This window comes from Pelodiscus sinensis, unplaced genomic scaffold (assembly GCF_049634645.1).
Source record: "Pelodiscus sinensis isolate JC-2024 unplaced genomic scaffold, ASM4963464v1 ctg34, whole genome shotgun sequence".
Taxonomy (NCBI): Eukaryota; Metazoa; Chordata; order Testudines; family Trionychidae; genus Pelodiscus; species Pelodiscus sinensis.
In genome coordinates, this window is record NW_027465849.1 from 3,041,332 (window position 1) to 3,059,804 (window position 18,473).

The 18,473-nt window shown below is 67.0% G+C and overlaps 1 protein-coding gene across 6 annotated transcripts in view; it reads right to left on the reverse strand.

Moving 5' to 3' along the window:
* The window catches only part of LOC102447805 (myosin-10-like), a 51,986-nt gene that overhangs the window by 10,879 nt on the left and 22,634 nt on the right, over window positions 1–18,473 (reverse strand). For 5 of the 6 annotated variants that reach the window (XM_075915162.1, XM_075915163.1, XM_075915164.1 and 2 more), the window contains 18 exons: window positions 18,343–18,412; window positions 17,591–17,751; window positions 16,393–16,501; window positions 16,069–16,200; window positions 15,419–15,625; window positions 14,638–14,775; window positions 13,096–13,219; window positions 12,234–12,405; window positions 11,151–11,363; window positions 10,437–10,581; window positions 9,245–9,451; window positions 8,036–8,140; window positions 7,109–7,261; window positions 3,701–3,949; window positions 3,324–3,536; window positions 2,183–2,394; window positions 1,914–2,075; window positions 1,495–1,644 (listed from right to left, as the gene is read on the reverse strand). In XM_075915162.1, the coding sequence (XP_075771277.1) occupies window positions 1,635–1,644; window positions 1,914–2,075; window positions 2,183–2,394; window positions 3,324–3,536; window positions 3,701–3,949; window positions 7,109–7,261; window positions 8,036–8,140; window positions 9,245–9,451; window positions 10,437–10,581; window positions 11,151–11,363; window positions 12,234–12,405; window positions 13,096–13,219; window positions 14,638–14,775; window positions 15,419–15,625; window positions 16,069–16,200; window positions 16,393–16,501; window positions 17,591–17,751; window positions 18,343–18,412 (2,782 nt within the window). In that variant the 3' untranslated portion in view covers window positions 1,495–1,634. Of the gene's footprint in view, window positions 1–1,494; window positions 1,645–1,913; window positions 2,076–2,182; window positions 2,395–3,323; window positions 3,537–3,700; window positions 3,950–7,108; window positions 7,262–8,035; window positions 8,141–9,244; window positions 9,452–10,436; window positions 10,582–11,150; window positions 11,364–12,233; window positions 12,406–13,095; window positions 13,220–14,637; window positions 14,776–15,418; window positions 15,626–16,068; window positions 16,201–16,392; window positions 16,502–17,590; window positions 17,752–18,342; window positions 18,413–18,473 lie in introns of those variants that run through there. The other variant, XM_075915166.1, reaches the window with a different exon arrangement.

The window sequence follows — 18,473 nt, forward strand, 5'->3', positions numbered from 1 at the left end:
CCTCCCAGCCCTCCTTCCTTCTCCATCCCTCTCCTTCTCCCCTCCCTCCTTCCTTCTCCATCCTTCTCCTTCCTCCCCTCCCTCCTTCCTCCTCCATCCCTCTCCTCCCTCCTCCCCGCCCTCCTTCCTTCTCCATCCCTCTCCTTCCTCCCCTCCCTCCTTCCTTCTCCATCCCTCTCCTTCCTCCCCTCCCTCCTTCCCTCCTTCTCCATCCCTCTCCTTCCTCCCTCCCTCCTTCCTTCCTTCTCCATCCCTCTCTCCCTCGCCTCCCTCCCTCCTTCCGTCTCCATCCCTCTCCTCCCTCCCCTCCCTCCTTCCCTCCTTCTCCATCCCTCTCCTTCCTCCCCTCCCTCCTTCCCTCCTTCTCCATCCCTCTCCTTCCTCCCTCCCTCCCTCCCTCCTTCCTTCTCCATCCCTCTCCCTCCTCCCTCCCTCCTTCCTTCCTTCTCCATCCCTCTCCTCCCTCCCCGCCCTCCTTCCTTCCTTCTCCATCCCTCTCCTTCCTCCCCTCTCTCCTTCCTTCTCCATCCCTCTCCTTCCTCCCCTCCCTCCCTCCTTCCTTCCCTCCTTCCTTCCTTCTCCATCCCTCTCCTCCCTCCCCTCCCTCCCTCCTTCCTTCTCCATCCCTCTCCTTCCTTCCCTCCTTCCTTATCCATCATTCTCCTTCTCCATTATCCATCCCTCTCCTCCCTCCCCCTCCCTCCTTCCTTCCTTATCCATCCCTCTCCCTCCTTCCTTTAGCCCTTGAGCTGTTCGATGGTGAAGGATCGACTGGCGCCGCGCTTTGGGGTCAGAGCTGAGGCGTGAATTGACCCAGGACTGGGACTGGCCCTTTGGGAACCTGTTGGGAGCTGGGTTTTCAGCACCTCTCCCAAGTGTGTGTGTGGGGGGGGGGGGGGGGGCTGGCTGTGGAAGGGGGAGGGGGCGTGTCTAGGGGACTGCGTGTGACTTCTGGCTGGCCAGGGTGGGGACCAGACGTGCTCTGTGCGCCTGAGTCGTCCCCCCCCCCCCCCCCCGTGGGCTGTACGGAGTCCTGTCTCAGAGCCATTTGACCCTCTCCAGTTCACCCTGGTTTGGCCTCCAGAAACCTCCTATATTACAGCCACTCACCTCAGTAGCCCCGCCCCACATGACGTTGCTCCGCCCCCTCACCTCCTGCAGCTGAAGTAGCCCCGCCCCACATGACATCGCTCCGCCCCCTTACCTCCTGCAGCTGCAGTAGCCCCGCCCCACATGACGTCGCTCCGCCCCTTACCTCCTGCAACTGCAGTAGCCCCGCCCCAAATGACGTTGCTCTGCCCCCTTACCTCCTGCAGCTGCAGTAGCCCTGCCCCACATGACGTCGCTCCGCCCCCTCACCTTCTGCAGCTCCAGTAGCCCCGCCCCACATGATGTCGCTCCGCCCCCTTACCTCTTGCAGCTGCAGTAGCCCCGCCCCAAATGACGTCGCTCTGCCCCCTTACCTCCTGCAACTGCAGTAGCCCTGCCCCACATGACGTTGCTCCGCCCCCTTACCTCCTGCAGCTGCAGTAGCTCCGCCTCCAAGCTTTTCAGCTTCTTCTCGTTCTCCCTGGACTGGATGAAGATCTCCTCGCGGGACGTGCGGGACTCCTCCACCTCCCGCCACAGCTCCTTCATCTGGACCTGCGGGGGGGGTCGGGCTGTGAGCAAGGGCGAGACCTCGCACCCCCTCCCCCCGCCCGGACGCCAGGGCCCCACAACGCAGGGTAAGCCCCTCCCCGAAGCACCCAGACACAATGCTCCTGCGGCGCCGGAAGAGGAAAAACGGGGATACTCCAGCTCCCAGCATGCACTGCTCCCCTTCTGGCTTTCCCTGTGGCCCAGCTGGATGACCAACACTCCGCCCCCAGCCACACAAGCCCCTCCCCCTGGCCCAAAGCCCCTCCCCCTACCTGCAGTTTGCGGAGCTGCTTGATGGCCTCGTCCCGCCCCTTGTTGGCGGAGTCGATCTGCCCCAGCACCTCCTGCAGGTCCAGCTCCAGCTTCTTCCGCGCCGCCGCCACCTGCGCCCGCTGCTTCCGCTCCCCGTCCAGCTCCTGCTCCAGGTCCCGCACCTGGGGCGACAGGGGAGGGGGAGTCTCATGGCCAGGCCCATGGCCCCCACCCCCATCCCCTGCTCCCAACCTGTGCCCCCCCCTCCCGACTGGCCCAGCGCCCCCACCTGCTTGGCCAGCAGCTTCTTCTTGTCGTCGCTGGCGTCGTCGCGGCTCTGCAGCTCCCGCTCGTGCTGCGCCTCAGGGCCTGCAGGGTCACCTCCAGCCGCAGCTTCCCGTCCTCCGCGCCCTGCAGCTCGTCCTCCAGCTCCTCCAGCTGCGCCCGCATCTCCTGCGTCTGCTGCTCCAGCGCCCGCTTGGACCGCTCCAGCTCGTGCACCTGCGGCAGAGCGCAGACCGGGCTCCCAGTGTGCACCGGGCCATCACCCGCGGCAGGCACCGCCCCCGGCACGCACCGTGCCACCATACCCCGCGGCGGGCACCGCCCCCCGGCACGCACCGTGCCACCATACCCCGCGGCGGGCACCGCCCCCGGCACGCACCGTGCCACCCATACCCCGCAGCGGGCACCGCACCGCCATCCCCAGTGTGCGCCGTACTCCCCCGGCACGCACCGCACCGCCATCCCCAATGCGCGCCATACTCCCCCGGCACCCGCTGCACCACCGTCCCCGGCGTGCGCCGTACCCCCTGGCACCCACCACGCCACCATCCCCAGTACGCACCGCACCACCATCCCCGGCACGCACCGCACCACTGTCCCCAGTGTGCGCCGTACCCCCCCGGCACCCGCCACACCACCGTCCCCGGCGTGTGCCGTACCCCCTGGCACCCACCACGCAACCATCCCCAGTATGCACCGCACCACCTTCCCTGGCACGCAACACACCATCATCCCCAATGTGCACCGCCCCATCGTCCTGGGTGTGCACCACACCCCTCCGCACACACCGCACCACACTCCAGCACGCACCATGACAACATCCCCAGTGTGCGCTGTGACACAGCTTCCAACGTGCGCTGCACTACTGCCCCCAGTGAGCACCAGAACACGGCTCCCAGCATGCATTGTGCTACCATCCCCCTGGCGTGCACCCTCTGCAGGCAACACTGCACCACTGACCCCAGCACTCCCCATGACAGCTCCCAGCATGCACCACCCCAGCGTGCCCTGTGCCACGGCCCTCCTGGGCACAAACAGCAGCACTAGACCCCACTCCCCACCCAGAACCAGCAGTCCTGGCTCCCAGGCCAGGTCCCCCGGCCGGGCCGGGGGGGGGAACCCAGGCGTCCGGACGGGCTCCTTACGTTCTTGCCGACGTCGTCCTTGGAGCTGACCAAGTCGTCCAGCTCAGCCCGGAGCTGCTTGTTCTGCCGATCCAGCTCCTCCCGCAGCTCCAGCGCCTCCTCCAGCGCCCGGCTCAGCGACAGCACCTTGGTCTCCTTCTCCCGGGCCTCCGCCTCCGCCCGATCCCGCTCCTCCGCGTGGCGCGCCGACACCAGCTTCTCCTCCGCCAGCATCTGCCAGGGCCAGAGCGCTCAGGGGGCCGGGAGGAGGCCTGGGCCGGTGGGGTGGGAGGGGGGTGGGAAGGGTAGGATTGGGGGGGGATCAGTAGCAGTGGAGGGTTCGTGGGTGGGACCGGGGGAGGCTCAGGGGGCGGGTGGAACAGGGGCCGCGCCCTCACCTGGTCGAATTTCTTCTGCCGGCGCTCCAGGTTGGCCACGGCCTGGCGCTGCTGGTCCAGCTCCACGCTGGCGTCGTCCAGCTCCTGCTGCAGCCGGGCCCGGCTCTTCTCCAGCTTGTCGGCCGCCTGCGCCTTCTCCTCCCAGCGCTGCCCCAGCAGCTCCAGGTCCCGGGCCGCCCGCCGCCGGGCCTCCTCCAGCGCCTCCGCCGCGCCCGCGTCCTCCTCCAACTTCCGCCGGGTCTCCACCACCTGCCAGCAGTGGGGTCAGCCCGGCTGTAGCCTGCAGGGCCCCCCTGCCCCAGCCAGCCAACGGCCCCACCCCAGAGACACTGGGATACAGGCAGCAATGCAGGGGGGGGGACGTGGCATCCACCATGCCAACCACACTGCGTGCACTGCACCACCGTTTGGCAACCACTGCGTCCCCCACACTGCGTCCCCCACACTGCGTCCACTGCACACCCCATGCTGCACTCACAGCATTCTGCATACTGCACCTCCACAACACACCCACTGCGCACACCCCCACGCTGCACTCACTGCACCCACTGCATCCCGCACACTGCACCTCCACAACACACCCACTGCGCACACCCCCACGCTGCACTCACTACACCCACTGCATTCTGCACACTGCACCTCCACAACACACCCACTGCGCACACCCCCACGCTGCACTCACTACACCCACTGCATCCCGCACACTGCACCTCCACAACACACCCACTGCGCACACCCCCACGCTGCACTCACTACACCCACTGCATTCTGCACACTGCACCTCCACAACACACCCACTGCGCACACCCCCACGCTGCACTCACTACACCCACTGCATTCTGCACACTGCACCTCCACAATACACCCACTGCGCACACCCCCACGCTGCACTCACTACACCCACTGCATCCCGCACACTGCACCTCCACAACACACCCACTGCGCACACCCCCACGCTGCACTCACTACACCCACTGCATCCCGCACACTGCACCTCCACAACACACCCACTGCGCACACCCCCACGCTGCACTCACTACACCCACTGCATTCTGCACACTGCACCTCCACAATACACCCACTGCGCACACCCCCACGCTGCACTCACTACACCCACTGCATTCTGCACACTGCACCTCCACAATACACCCACTGCGCACACCCCCACGCTGCACTCACTACACCCACTGCATTCCGCACACTGCACCTCCACAATACACCCACTGCGCACACCCCCACGCTGCACTCACTACACCCACTGCATTCTGCACACTGCACCTCCACAACACACCCACTGCGCACACCCCCACGCTGCACTCACTACACCCACTGCATCCCGCACACTGCACCTCCACCACACCCACTGCGCACACCCCCACGCTGCACTCACTACACCCACTGCATTCTGCACACTGCACCTCCACAATACACCCCACTGCGCACACCCCCACGCTGCACTCACTACACCCACTGCATTCCGCACACTGCACCTCACAATACACCCACTGCGCACACCCCCACGCTGCACTCACTACACCCACTGCATTCTGCACACTGCACCTCCACAACACACCCACTGCGCACACCCCCACGCTGCACTCACTACACCCACTGCATCCCGCACACTGCACCTCCACCACACCCACTGCGCACACCCCCACGCTGCACTCACTACACCCACTGCATTCTGCACACTGCACCTCCACAATACACCCACTGCGCACACCCCCACGCTGCACTCACTACACCCACTGCATTCTGCACACTGCACCTCCACAATACACCCACTGCGCACACCCCCACGCTGCACTCACTACACCCCTTTGCATTCTGCACACTGCACCTCCACAACACACCCACTGCGCACACCCCCACGCTGCACTCACTACACCCACTGCATCCCGCACACTGCACCTCCACAACACACCCACTGCGCACACCCCCACGCTGCACTCACTACACCCACTGCATCCCGCACACTGCACCTCCACAACACACCCACTGCGCACACCCCCACGCACGCTGCACTCACTACACCCACTGCATCCCGCACACTGCACCTCCACAACACACCCACTGCGCACACCCCCACGCACGCTGCACTCACTACACCCACTGCATCCCGCACACTGCACCTCCACAATACACCCACTGCGCACACCCCCACGCTGCACTCACTACACCCACTGCATTCTGCACACTGCACCTCCACAACACACCCACTGCGCACACCCCCACGCACGCTGCACTCACTACACCCACTGCATCCCGCACACTGCACCTCCACAACACACCCACTGCGCACACCCCCACGCTGCACTCACTACACCCACTGCATTCTGCACACTGCACCTCCACAACACACCCACTACGCACACCCCCACGCTGCACTCACTACACCCACTGCATTCTGCACACTGCACCTCCACAACACACCCACTGCGCACACCCCCACACTGCACTCACTACACCCACTGCATCCCGCACACCTGCACCTCCACAACACACCCACTGCGCACACCCCCACACTGCACTCACTACACCACTGCATTCTGCACACTGCATCTCCCACGCTGCATCCACTGCACACCCCATGCTGCACTCACAGCATTCTGCACACTGCACCTCCACAACACACCCACTGCGCACACCCCCACACTGCACTCACTACACCCACTGCATCCCGCACACTGCACCTCCACAACACCACCCACTGCGCACACCCCCACACTGCACTCACTACACCCACTGCATCCCGCACACTGCACCTCCACAACACACCCACTGCACACACCCCCACGCTGCACTCACTACACCCACTGCATTCTGCACACTGCATCTCCCACACTGCATCCACTGCACACCCCATGCTGCACTCTCAGCATTCTGCACACTGCACCTCCACAACACACCCACTGCGCACACCCCCACGCTGCACTCACTACACCCACTGCATCCCGCACACTGCATCTCCCACGCTGCACTCACAGCATTCTGCACACTGCACCTCCACAACAACACCCACTGTGCACACCCCCACGCTGCACTCACTACACCCACTGCATCTCCCACACTGTGCCCACTGCATCAGTGCTTGGCACTCACAGCATTCTGCACACTGCATCCCCTACACTGCATCCTCCACACACACCAGTGCATGGCACCCACTGCATCCCTCTACACTGTGCCCACTGCGCCAGCACTTGGCACCCACCACACCCCGAGCACTGCACCCGCACAGCATCCTCTGTGCCCCACTCTCTGCATCCATGGCACCACCCAGTCGGCACCACTGCGTCCCTCGCCCTGCGCCTACAGTTCCTCCCACTGCAGTGCACACTGCACCCTGAGCCAGCACCATGCATGCTGCCCCCGCCCCCACGAGTTCTGGTCCCGGGCTGGGCTCACCTGCTGCTGCAGGCTCTGGATCTGCCGGTTCAGGTTGCCCTTCGCGGCTTCCTCCTCCTCCAGCTGCTCCAGCAAGGCCCCCTTCTCCTCCTCCAGCTGCCGCACCCGCGAGCTCAGCGCCAGCTTCTGCCGCGTCTCCTCCTGCAGCAGCTCCTGGAGGGGGACCCACCGTGGGTCAGAGTCTCCCCAGACCCTGGTTCTGACCCCCCACACACACACTCCCCGCAGCCCTCCTCAGGGCAGTGACCCAGGCTCCTCCCAGACCCCCAGTCACCCAAACTCGGCCGCAGCCCCACTGGGACGTTACTGGAGCGAGATCCGCCCTTCCGGGCCGCCGCCGCTGCAGGCGTGCGACAAACCCCGCGCCAAGAGGGCCCCGCGAGAGGCCGGTAGAAAGCCCGCCATGGGCTGATGCTGTTTCTGCGCCTTGTGGGCGGGCGTTGGTTTTCCGCACGCGCTTTAGCCAACGTGGCCCTTTGCAAGAGCCTGGTGCCGAGGTGCGAACGCGGAGCGAAAAGGGCTTCCCACGGCCCCTGCCCCCAAGCGCTGATCCGCGGGGAACCCACGGCAGCGCTCTCCGGGCAGGAGGCGCTAGTGAGATGGCAGGGCCAAACCCACAGAGCTTGGGGAAACTGAGGCGGGGCCAGAGTTCCGGCCGATCAGCCCAGACAGGAACACGCCATGCACCGCAGAGCCCCAGTCTGGACCCCCAACACCCAAGGCCCCGCCCGCCCAGCCCCCCGCCCCCCTTCCTACACCTCCCCCACTCCCACCATCAGACGCCCTGTTCCATCCCCCCCGCTCCCAGCCACAACCGCATACTGCCCAGCGCCCGTCTCCCTTGCAGGGGAAGGGGGAGGGGATCTCCACATCTCCGCCCCCCCACCCAGCGCCTGCTGGGCTCAGCCCCATGCCCCGGGGCCCTACCTGGGCGTCCTGCAGGTGGGACTCCGAGCTGGCCAGCTCCTTGGTGAGCTTGATCGTCTTCGACTCCACGGCGCCCAGGGCCCCGGAGACGCTGTCCAGCTCGCTCTGCCCAGGGGAGACGGGGAGGGGGGACTCAGCAACAGCGACCTGTGGCCCCTGCCATCCCATCGGGGGTTCTGGGGGCAGGGAGGGGGCAGGATACCAGGGTAGATGGGCCCATGGATGGGATTGGGGGGGGGAGGGGTACAGGGAGGGGGTGGCATACTGAAGTAGATGGGCCCGTGGGTGGGATGGGGGGGCACAGGGAGGGGGCGGGATACCGGGGTAGATGGGCCCATGGGAGGATATGGGGCAGAGGGAGGGGGCAGGATACCGGGGTAGATGGGCCCGTGGGTGGGATCGGGGGGCAGAGGGAGGGGGCGGGATACCGGGGTAGATGGGCCCGTGGGTGGGATCGGGGGGCAGAGAGAGGGGGCGGGATACCGGGGTAGATGGGCCCGTGGGTGGGATCGGGGGGCAGAGAGAGGGGGCGGGATACCGGGGTAGATGGGCCCGTGGGTGGGATCGGGGGGCAGAGAGAGGGGGCGGGATACCGGGGTAGATGGGCCCGTGGGTGGGATCGGCGGGCACAGGGAGGGGGCGGGATACCGGGGTAGATGGGCCCGTGGGTGGGATCGGGGGCAGAGAGAGGGGGCGGGATACCGGGGTAGATGGGCCCGTGGGTGGGATCGGGGGGCAGAGAGAGGGGGCGGGATACCGGGGTAGATGGGCCCGTGGGTGGGATCGGGGGGCAGAGGGAGGGGGCGGGATACCGGGGTAGAGGGCCCGTGGGTGGGATCGGGGGGCAGAGGGAGGGGGCGGGATACCGGGGTAGATGGGCCTGTGGGTGGGATCGGGGGGAACAGGGAGGGGGCGGGATACCAGGGTAGACGGGCCCGTGGGTGGGATCGGGGGGCAGAGGGAGGGGGCGGGATACCGGGGTAGACGGGCCCGTGGGTGGGATCGGGGGGGCACAGGGAGGGGGCGGGATACCGGGGTAGACGGGCCCGTGGGTGGGATCGGGGGGCAGAGGGGAGGGGGCGGGATACCGGGGTAGACGGGCCCGTGGGTGGGATCGGGGGGCACAGGGAGGGGGCGGGATACCGGGGTAGACGGGCCCGTGGGTGGGATCGGGGGGCAGAGGGAGGGGCCCATGGGCCTGGGTCTCACCTGGATCTTGCCCACACGGTCGGTGAGCTCGGCCTTGGCTCGCTCGGCCTCGCTGGCCCGGACCTGCAGCTCCTGCACCTGCCCCTCCAGCTTCTTACGGCGCTGCTCCGAGTCCAGCCGGGCAGTCTGCAGCCCCTTCACCTCCTGCGCCAGCTCCGCCCTCTCCCCCTCCAGCGTCTGCTTCGCCTTCTCCAGGCTGCCTCTCACCTGCAGGGAGCGGGCAGGGAGCCGCCTCACACAGAGCCAGCGCCCAGCCCCCACTCTAACCACTAGCCCCCGCTGCCCTCCCAGAGCATTGGCTGCTAGCCCCCTGCTCTAACCACTAGCCCCCGCTGCCCTCCCAGAGAGAGAACCCAGGAGCGTTGGCTGCTAGCCCCTCTGCTCTGACCACTAGCCCCCGCTGCTCTCCCAGAGCATTGGCTGCTAGCCCCCTGCTCTAACCACTAGCCCCCACTGCCCTCCCAGAGCATTGGCTGCTAGCCCCCTGCTCTAACCACTAGCCCCCGCTGCCCTCCCAGAGAGAGAACCCAGGAGCATTGGCTGCTAGCCCCTCTGCTCTGACCACTAGCCCCCGCTGCCCTCCCAGAGCATTGGCTGCTAGCCCCCTGCTCTAACCACTAGCCCCCGCTGCCCTCCCAGAGCATTGGCTGCTAGCCCCCTGCTCTAACCACTAGCCCCCGCTGCCCTCCCAGAGCATTGGCTGCTAGCCCCCCTGCTCTAACCACTAGCCCCCGCTGCCCTCCCAGAGCATTGGCTGCTAGCCCCCCTGCTCTAACCACTAGCCCCCGCTGCCCTCCCAGAGCATTGGCTGCTAGCCCCCTGCTCTAACCACTAGCCCCCGCTGCCCTCCCAGAGCATTGGCTGCTAGCCCCCTGCTCTAACCACTAGCCCCCACTGCCCTCCCAGAGCATTGGCTGCTAGCCCCCTGCTCTAACCACTAGCCCCAGTCCCAGAGAGGGAACCCAGGAGCGTTGGCTGCTAGCCCCCTGCTCTAACCACTAGCCCCCGCTGCCCTCCCAGAGGCAAGGAAGCCCCTGCCCATGCTGACCCCACAGAGCTCCCTCCAGCAGGGGTGGGAGAGGCAGTAATGGGGCAATGCTAAGGGGGGGAGGCTGGGGAAACCCAGCCTGACAGAGCTCCAGGTAGGAGGGAGCAGGGGGCAGATGGGGGGGCCCGTCCCTGCCCCCCTTACCCGGCGCGACTGCTCCAGCTGCTCGGACAGCTCCTCCAGGGCGTGGGCGTGGCGCTGGCGCATCTCCAGCACCTGGGCCTCGTGCACCTTCGCCTCGTCCTCCAGCCCCTTCTTCAGCTCCGCCACCTCCTGCTCCCGCTTCGACCTGCGGGGGCAGCTGTGAGCCACGGGCCAGGCGGGCGGGGACCCAGCCAGCGCTGGGGAAGTTGTCAGGCACGCAGGGACACGGCCGGCTCTGTGGCGGGCGCCGGGGCATGCGGCTGGCTCTGGGGCGAGCCGGGACAGGCCTAGGGAGGAGGGGAGGCAGGCTGGGGGCGTGGGACGGGTATAGCTGGGGTCCGGCCTGCCAGGCGCACGAGGACGTGGCCAACTCCTGGGCAGGCGCGGGGGATGCGGCTGGCTCTGGGGTGAGGCGGGTGAGGTGGACAGGGACACGGCCCGCCCAGGGGTAGGTGGACCAGGCACCAGGGACGGCGGCTGGCTCTGGGGCGGGGCAGGGCGGGCCTGGGATCCAGGCGGCTCTGGGGTGAGTGTCCAGATGTGGCTGGCTCTGGGGCGGGGCAGGGCGGGCCTGGGAACCCAGGCGGCTCTGGGGGGAGTGTCCAGATGCGGCTGGCTCTGGGGCGGGGCAGGGCGGGCCTGGGAACCCAGGCGGCTCTGGGGGGAGTGTCCAGATGCGGCTGGCTCTGGGGAGGGGCAGGCCCAGGAACGCACCGTAGCTCCTGCTGGGCGGCGGTGGAGTCCAGCGTGTCCTCCAGCTCCGTTTTCAGGGCCTCCAGCTCCTCGCCCAGGTCCCGCCGCTGCTTCTCCGCCTTGGCCCGGGCCGCCCGCTCCGTCTCCACGTCCTCCTGCAGCTCCGCCAGCTGGGCCTGCAGCTCCCGCAGGGCCTTCAGCACCTGGTTCTTCTGGGCTGCCTCCTCCTCCAGCCTGCGGGCAGAGCGGGTCAGTGCCGGGGGGGAGGGTCTAGTGCCCTCCTGCTGACAGCCCCCCTGCCCTCACGGGGCAGCCAGTGAGCAGTTACAAGCGGGGGGGGAGGGGGCTGTAGGAGTGCCAGGGGGGCTGTCAGCAGGTACCTAGCAGGAGGGTCCCCTAGAGGACCAGGGCGGGGGGTCCCTGGCCACAGGAGACAGGCAGCCCAGCTGCATGGGGTAGGGAAGGACCCTAGGGGAGGACCTGGGGGGGAGGGGGAGTGGAATGGGGGGGGGGGACTTGGAGGGGGGAGGGGGAACAGGAGGGATTCCCCATGTACAGAGGAGGGAGGGGGCTGGGTGGGACCGGGCAGGGGAATCCCCGTACGTGCGGGAGGGGGCAGGGACCCTAGAGCAGGGGGCCGGGGGGGATGGCGGGGGCCCAGCCAGAAGCTGCGGCTGTCCCTAGCAGCGCCCCGGTGGGAGGGTCTCTGAGCTGCGCACGTGCACGGAGGCGGGTGCAGAGGGGCACCAGCCGGGTCACTCGCCCACGGCCCAGCCAGGACGGTCCCGGCCGGCGGGAAGCAAGTCTGAGCGCGAGACCCCCCCCCCCCGCCCACGGCCCCCCCAGCCCCGCCGGGAAGATTCTGCCTGCGAACCCCCCAAAGCAGGGGGAGCCGGCAGTGAGCAGACGCTGCCCAGAACGGGGGGGCGGGGGGATCGTGCACAGAGCTCGGCGGGGGGGGGGGGGGGGAGTGCAGGGCCTGGAGGGGCGCGCTGGGGTTGCAGCCCACGGATCCAGGCACAGGGCACCTCGGGGGGGGGGCCGTGGGGGCGGACGAAGCTGTGGAAATGGGGGATCTCAGAGGGGGAAGTTCTGGGGGGGCACCTGGCCAGGGCAGCCTGCAGCTCGGCCTCCTTGCGAGCCAGCTGGGCCCGGAGCTCCTCCAGCTGCTGCTGTAGCTCCAGCAGCTGCTCCTGCAGGTCGCTGCTCTCCCCGTCCAGCCGGCGCCTCTGCTTCTCCAGCTCCTGCCGCCCCTTCTCCTCCTGCTTCAGCCGCTCTGCGGGGGGGGGGGGGGGTCAGCGGGGGGTCCCGCCGCACCCCATCCCCCCACAGCCCCTCCCCCGCCTGGGAACACCCCGCTGCACCCCATCCCCCCACAGCCCCTCCCCCGCATGGGAACACCCCGCTGCACCCCATCCCCCCACAGCCCCCTCCCCGGCCAGGGAGTGCCCCTTCCCCTTCTGGGAACGCCCCTCCGCCCCCCATCCCCCCACAGCCCCTCCCCCGCCTGGGAACGCCCCGCTGCACCCCATCCCCCCATAGCCTCCTCCCCCGCCTGGGAACGCCCCTCCGCCCCCCATCCCCCCACAGCCTCCTCCCCCGCCTGGGAACACCCCGCTGCACCCCATCCCCCCATAGCCTCCTCCCCCGCCTGGGAGTGCCCCTTCCCCTTCTGGGAGTGCCCCTCTGCTCCCCATCCCCCCACAGCCCCCTCCCCGCCTGGGAGCCCCCCCCCCCCCGAGCCTGGACCACCACCTCTGCTTCCCATCTCCCCACGGCCCCCCCCCCCCCCAGCTTGGACTGCTCCCACCCCTGAACTTCCAGCCAGGGACCCACCCCCCCAGTCGGCCCACCCAGGGCTCAGCCGGGGGACCCAACCGCTCATCTCCCCTCCCCCACTGCCTGTGCCACAGACGGGGGCTGCTGCGGAGGGGGGGGGGGGTCTCCCGCCAGCCCCGGTCCTCACCCTCCATGTCGGTGAGGACGGCCTCGTGCTTGTTGCGCAGCTTGGAGAGGCTTTTCACCTTCTCCTCCTCCTCCGCCAAGTGCGCGGTCAGCTCCGCCAGGCGCTCCTCCATCAGCTTCCGCTCCTGGGGCACGGGCAGGGGCTGAGGCCGTGGGGGGGGGGCCTGGGACCCGCCCTCTCCCCCCAAGCACCTGCCGGGGGCCGGGACCTGCCCTCTCCCCCCAAGCACCCGCCGGGGGCCGGGACCTGCCCTCTCCCCCCAAGCACCCGCCGGGGGCCAGGACCCACCCTCTCCCCCCAAGCACCCTCCAGGAGAGGAAGGGGGGGCAGGCGAGTTCAGCGCCAAGCCGGGGCTGGATCCCGACTCGGGAGGGGGGGAGACAGAAACGCCGATCCTGAGAGCGGGTCCCAGCACACGGCAGAGCCGCTGTCGGGGTCTGGTCGGCCCCAAACTGCATCAGGGCCACGTGAACCATCTAGTCTGGGTTCAGAGCTGGACTGCGAACCGGAGGCTTAATCCGGATTCACACCCAGACGAGAGGGCAGGCGGGGAGGTGTCAAATCCCCCTCCAGGCCTGGATTCGCATTCAGAGTTGTCTTTGCACCGTGCACCTGCTTGAGATCTGGGTCCTGATTCAGATCAGCCCCAGTGCCAAATCCAAGTCAGGAAATCAGGTTTACATTCAAATTTGGATTCAGACCCAGTTCTGGGTTTTAAATCAGATGTAGCTGTGGATGACGATTCAGATTAGGAGCAAAACCGTGACGAGGAGTCAAATTAAGACTAAAACGCAGTTTAACATCCAAGTGTGCACTCTGATTCGGATCAAGATCCAGATTCAAACTGAGATTAAGAGCCAGGTCTGCACAAAGATCCAGCGTCTGTTTGGAGTCAAATTCAGATCCAGAGTCAGAGTCGGTGTGACATTAAGAGGCAGGTTCACAGGGTCATTAAACCGAATCCAGATTCAGAGTGAGAGAATTCTTTGGATTCAAATTGAGGTTAGGATTCAGAGGTAGGCTTGGATTAAAACGCAGATCTGGAGTGAGATTCCGATCCAAATTCAGATTCAGATTTAGTGGGCGTCTGGATTCACATTCAGTCCCAGAGTCAAATGAACATTGAAACTCGGAGTGAGATGAAAATCCAGATCTAGAATAATATCGTGAGCTGTGTTCACATCTGGATTAGGATTCACAGGTAGATTTGGATTAAAAAAAATCCGATTCAGATCCAAATTAACGAATAGGCTCCGATTGGATTCAAATTCAGCTCCAGAGTTAGCTCCAGAGTCCAATCCAGCATGAGATTAAGATCCAGAGCCCACACCAGATTCAGACTCCACTCCCAACTCTAAAATCCGGAGTCACGCCTGGTTGACGATTCAGATTTGGGCTCCAACACATTCCAATCAGGAGTAAAACCAGAATCCAAGCAGAGGCTAAAATGGACAGATCCCCTCTCCCCAGGGGCGGGGGCTGGCAAGAGGGGCACAGAGCCCTCCAGGGAGGGGGGCGTGAAGGGGGGGGCGTCCCCCTCACCTTGTGCATCTTGGAGTTCTGGTCTTCCAGCAGCAGCATATCCTCCTCCATCTTCTTCATCTTGGCCTCCGTGGTCACCTTCTCCAGCTGCAGCTTCTGCCGCGCCGCCTCCTCCTCCTCCAGCTGCTCCTCCAGGTCCTGGGGGGCAGCGGCAGGTCGGGGCGCTGGCGCCACACGGGGCTCAGGGGGGGTGGGACTGGCAGGGTTCGGGGGGCACCGTGTGTGGCCAGCAGCAGGGCTCGGGGGGGGGGGGGGGGAGTGCAGCAGCCGGTGAGGGGCTGAGGGCCTTCAGACAGCCCACCAGTAGGGTCTGGGGGCATGGGCACCCGCAGGGGGTCTGGGGCACAATGGGGCACCAGTCCCAGAACCCTCCAGCACGGGTAGGAAAGGGCCCCGCTCTCCATCCCAGCTCTGGGAGGTTAGTGCTGGGGGCAGTGGGAGCAGGAGCGGGAGTGGGGTCTAGTGGTTAGAGCTGGTGTGTGTGGAGGGAGGGAGCGCTAGGAGCCAGGACACCTGGGTTCTGGCCCTGGCCCTGGGAGCGGGAGTGGGGTCTAGTGGTTAGAGCTGGTGTGTGTGGAGGGAGGGAGCGCTAGGAGCCAGGACACCTGGGTTCTGGCCCTGGCCGTGGGAGCGGGAGTGGGGTCTAGTGGTTAGAGCTGGGGGAAGGGCTGGGAGCAGGGTGCCCTCCCCCGGGTCTGGGAGAGGTGGCGAGATGCCAGCAGGGCCCACGTCAGCTAGGCTGTGCCCCTCGGGCCAAGGCCCCGCCCCCGCCCCCGGGTACCTGCACGTGCTGCTGCATCTTCTTCTTGTCATTGTGCAGCTGCTGGCAGCGTTCCTCCTCCTCCTCCACCCGCCCCTCCAGCTCCTGCAGGATCCCCTCCAGCTCCTGCTTCCGGGCCGCCACGCGCGTCCGCAGCTCCTCCGCCTCGGCGAACAGCTCCGTCTCCGCCTGCAGCTGCTCCGCCAGGATCGCCTTCTCCTCCGCCAGCTGCCGGCACGCGCCCAGTCAGCGCCACGCCCGCACGGCCCAGGGCAAGGCCCCCGAGGGGAGTGGGGGCTACTGGCTGGGGAGGGGGAGGAGGTGGGGAGTGGCGCCTAGTGGTTAGCGCATCGGAGGCTGGGAGCCAGGATTCCTGGGCTCTGTGCCCGGCTCTGGGAGGGGAGTGGGACTTAGTGGTTAGATCAGGGTGGAGCTGGAAGCCAGGACTCCCCGGCTCCCAGAGGGGAGTGGCTGGGGAGCCTAGTGGTTGGAGCAGCTGGAGGCTGGGAGCCAGGGCTCCTGGGTTCTCTGTCCAGTTCTGGGAGGGGAGCGGAGCCTATTGGCTAGAGCAGCTGGAGGCTGGGAGCCAGATTCCTGGGCTCTCTCCCTGGCTCTGGGAGGGAAGTGGGGAGGGGGCAGGAGTCGGGCCCTGTTCTCCCCCCCGGCCTCACCTGCTGGTATTTGCTCTCCAGTTCCCGGAGCTCGATCTGGGTTTTCACGTGCTGATCCTGCATCTTCTGCAGCTCCACAGCCTTGGCCTGCATCACCTCGTCCTGCCGCGTCACCTGCAGCAGCGGCTTCACCTGCGGGGGGGGGCAGCGGGGTGACTCCAGACCCCCCCCACACACACACACCCCGATCCCCGCCTTAGAGCCCAGCTCCCCACTGCCCAACCTGACACCCCTGCCCCCCCATTCCTGGGGCCCCTGCCCCCCCAACAGCCCCACCCCCGCCCCCAGCCATTCCAGGCTGCAGGCCCCCGCCCCCGCCCCCACCTTGGTGAAGAGACGCCACCACTGCCAGTGGCGCAGTTTGAGGTAGGCGGCGCAGTTCCGCTGCATCACCCGCAGGGCGCTCAGCTGCTGCTGCTTCTTCACAAACGCCCTGCGGGGACAGCGGGGGCTAGTGGTTAGAGCAGGCGGGGTCTGGGAGCAAGGACTCCTGGGTCCTCTCCCTGGTTCTGCAAGGGGGGGGCAGTGGGGGCTAGTGGTTAGAGCGGGGCAGGTAGCCAGGACACCTGGGCTCCCCACCCCTCTACATCCTTCCTACACCCCCTACTAGTGATTCCCCGAGCCCCCCACTTCCACCCCACCCCCTGGGGGCGGGGAGCCACGACTCCTGGGTTCTCTCTCCCACTCTGGGAGGGCAGCGGGGGCTAGTGGTTAGAGCAGGTGAGGTCTGGGAGCAAGGACTCCTGGGTCCTCTCCCTGGTTCTGCAAGGGGGGGCAGTGGGGGCTAGTGGTTAGAGCAGGCGGGGTCTGGGAGCAAGGACTCCTGGGTCCTCTCCCTGGTTCTGCAAGGGGAGGCAGTAGGGGCTAGTGGTTAGAGCAGGTGAGGTCTGGGAGCAAGGACTCCTGGGTCCTCTCCCTGGTTCTGCAAGGGGAGGCAGTGGGGGCTAGTGGTTAGAGCGGGGCAGGTAGCCAGGACACCTGGGCTCCCCACCCCTCTACATCCTTCCTACACCCCCTACTAGTGATTCCCTGAGCCCCCCACTTCCACCCCACCCCCTGGGGGCGGGGAGCCAGGACTCCTGGGTTCTCTCTCCCACTCTGGGAGGGCAGCGGGGGCTAGTGGTTAGAGCAGGCGGGGTCTGGGAGCAAGGACTCCTGGGTCCTCTCCCTGGTTCTGCAAGGGGAGGCAGTGGGGGCTAGTGGTTAGAGCGGGGCAGGTAGCCAGGACACCTGGGCTCCCCACCCCTCTACATCCTTCCTACACCCCCTACTAGTGATTCCCCGAGCCCCGCACTTCCACCCCACCCCCTGGGGGCGGGGAGCCAGGACTCCTGGGTTCTCTCTCCCACTCTGGGAGGGCAGCGGGGGCTAGTGGTTAGAGCAGGTGAGGTCTGGGAGCAAGGACTCCTGGGTCCTCTCCCTGGTTCTGCAAGGGGAGGCAGTGGGGGCTAGTGGTTAGCACGAGGGCGGGTGGGGATCCGGGAGGGGCCTTCCCCGAGCGGCCCACGCCCCCGGCACTCACTTGCGAGCCAGGTACCCGCGGGCGGCGGCCTGGAAGCTGATGATGATGTCGGTGATCTTGAGGTCCCGCTCCTCCTCCAGGTGGGCCAGCACCCCCGCCCGGAAGAAAATCTTGCTCTGGCCGACGCGGTACAAGTTGGCGTCCAGCTCCAGGGACTTGATCTGGGGCAGGGTGAGAGCGGGGTGAGCAGGGGGAGCCAGACCCCCCCCAGGCCGGGCGGGGGCCCCTCGCAGCATCCGCCCAGCGGGGCAGCATCCTCGGGGAGCGGGGGCTGGGGAGGTGGCTGAGGGGGTGGATGGAAGGGGGGGGCTCGGGGGGAAGGTGTGGGGAGAGGAAAGTGGCTGGGGGTGGGGGAGGTGGCTCAGGGAATCGCTGGTTGGGGGTGGGGAGAATGGCAATGAGGGGGAGGGGGCTGGGGGGTTGGGTGGGGCAGATGGTGATGAGGGAGGTGGGGGATGGGAATGGGGGTATTATGGGAACAGTGGAGGGGTGGGGCAGATGGTGATGGGGAGGGTGGGGTGTTGAGGGGGTGGGGTGAGGGAGACACACACCCCGGGCAGGTGGTGGGGCAGGTGTCTCAAGGTCGGGGGGGTCCTACCGGGGAGGGGTGGGGGCCACCCCACTGAATCCCTCCTTCCCCATCTGGAGTCCACGTTGCTCCCCGTGGCTAAACCCCAAGGTGGGTGGGGTCTGCTTTTCAGAGCCCCGCCCCAGAGCAGGCCCCGCCCCTAGCTCCGCCCCCTCCTCCGTACCATGCGCTCACAGGCCTGTTTCCCATCCATGAAGCCCTTGGGGATGGCGTTGGGGGTCAGGATCTCGTACCTGTGGGGGGGGGGGGGGGGGAAGAGAACACAGGTCAGAGGTCACTCAGCACCTCCCCCCA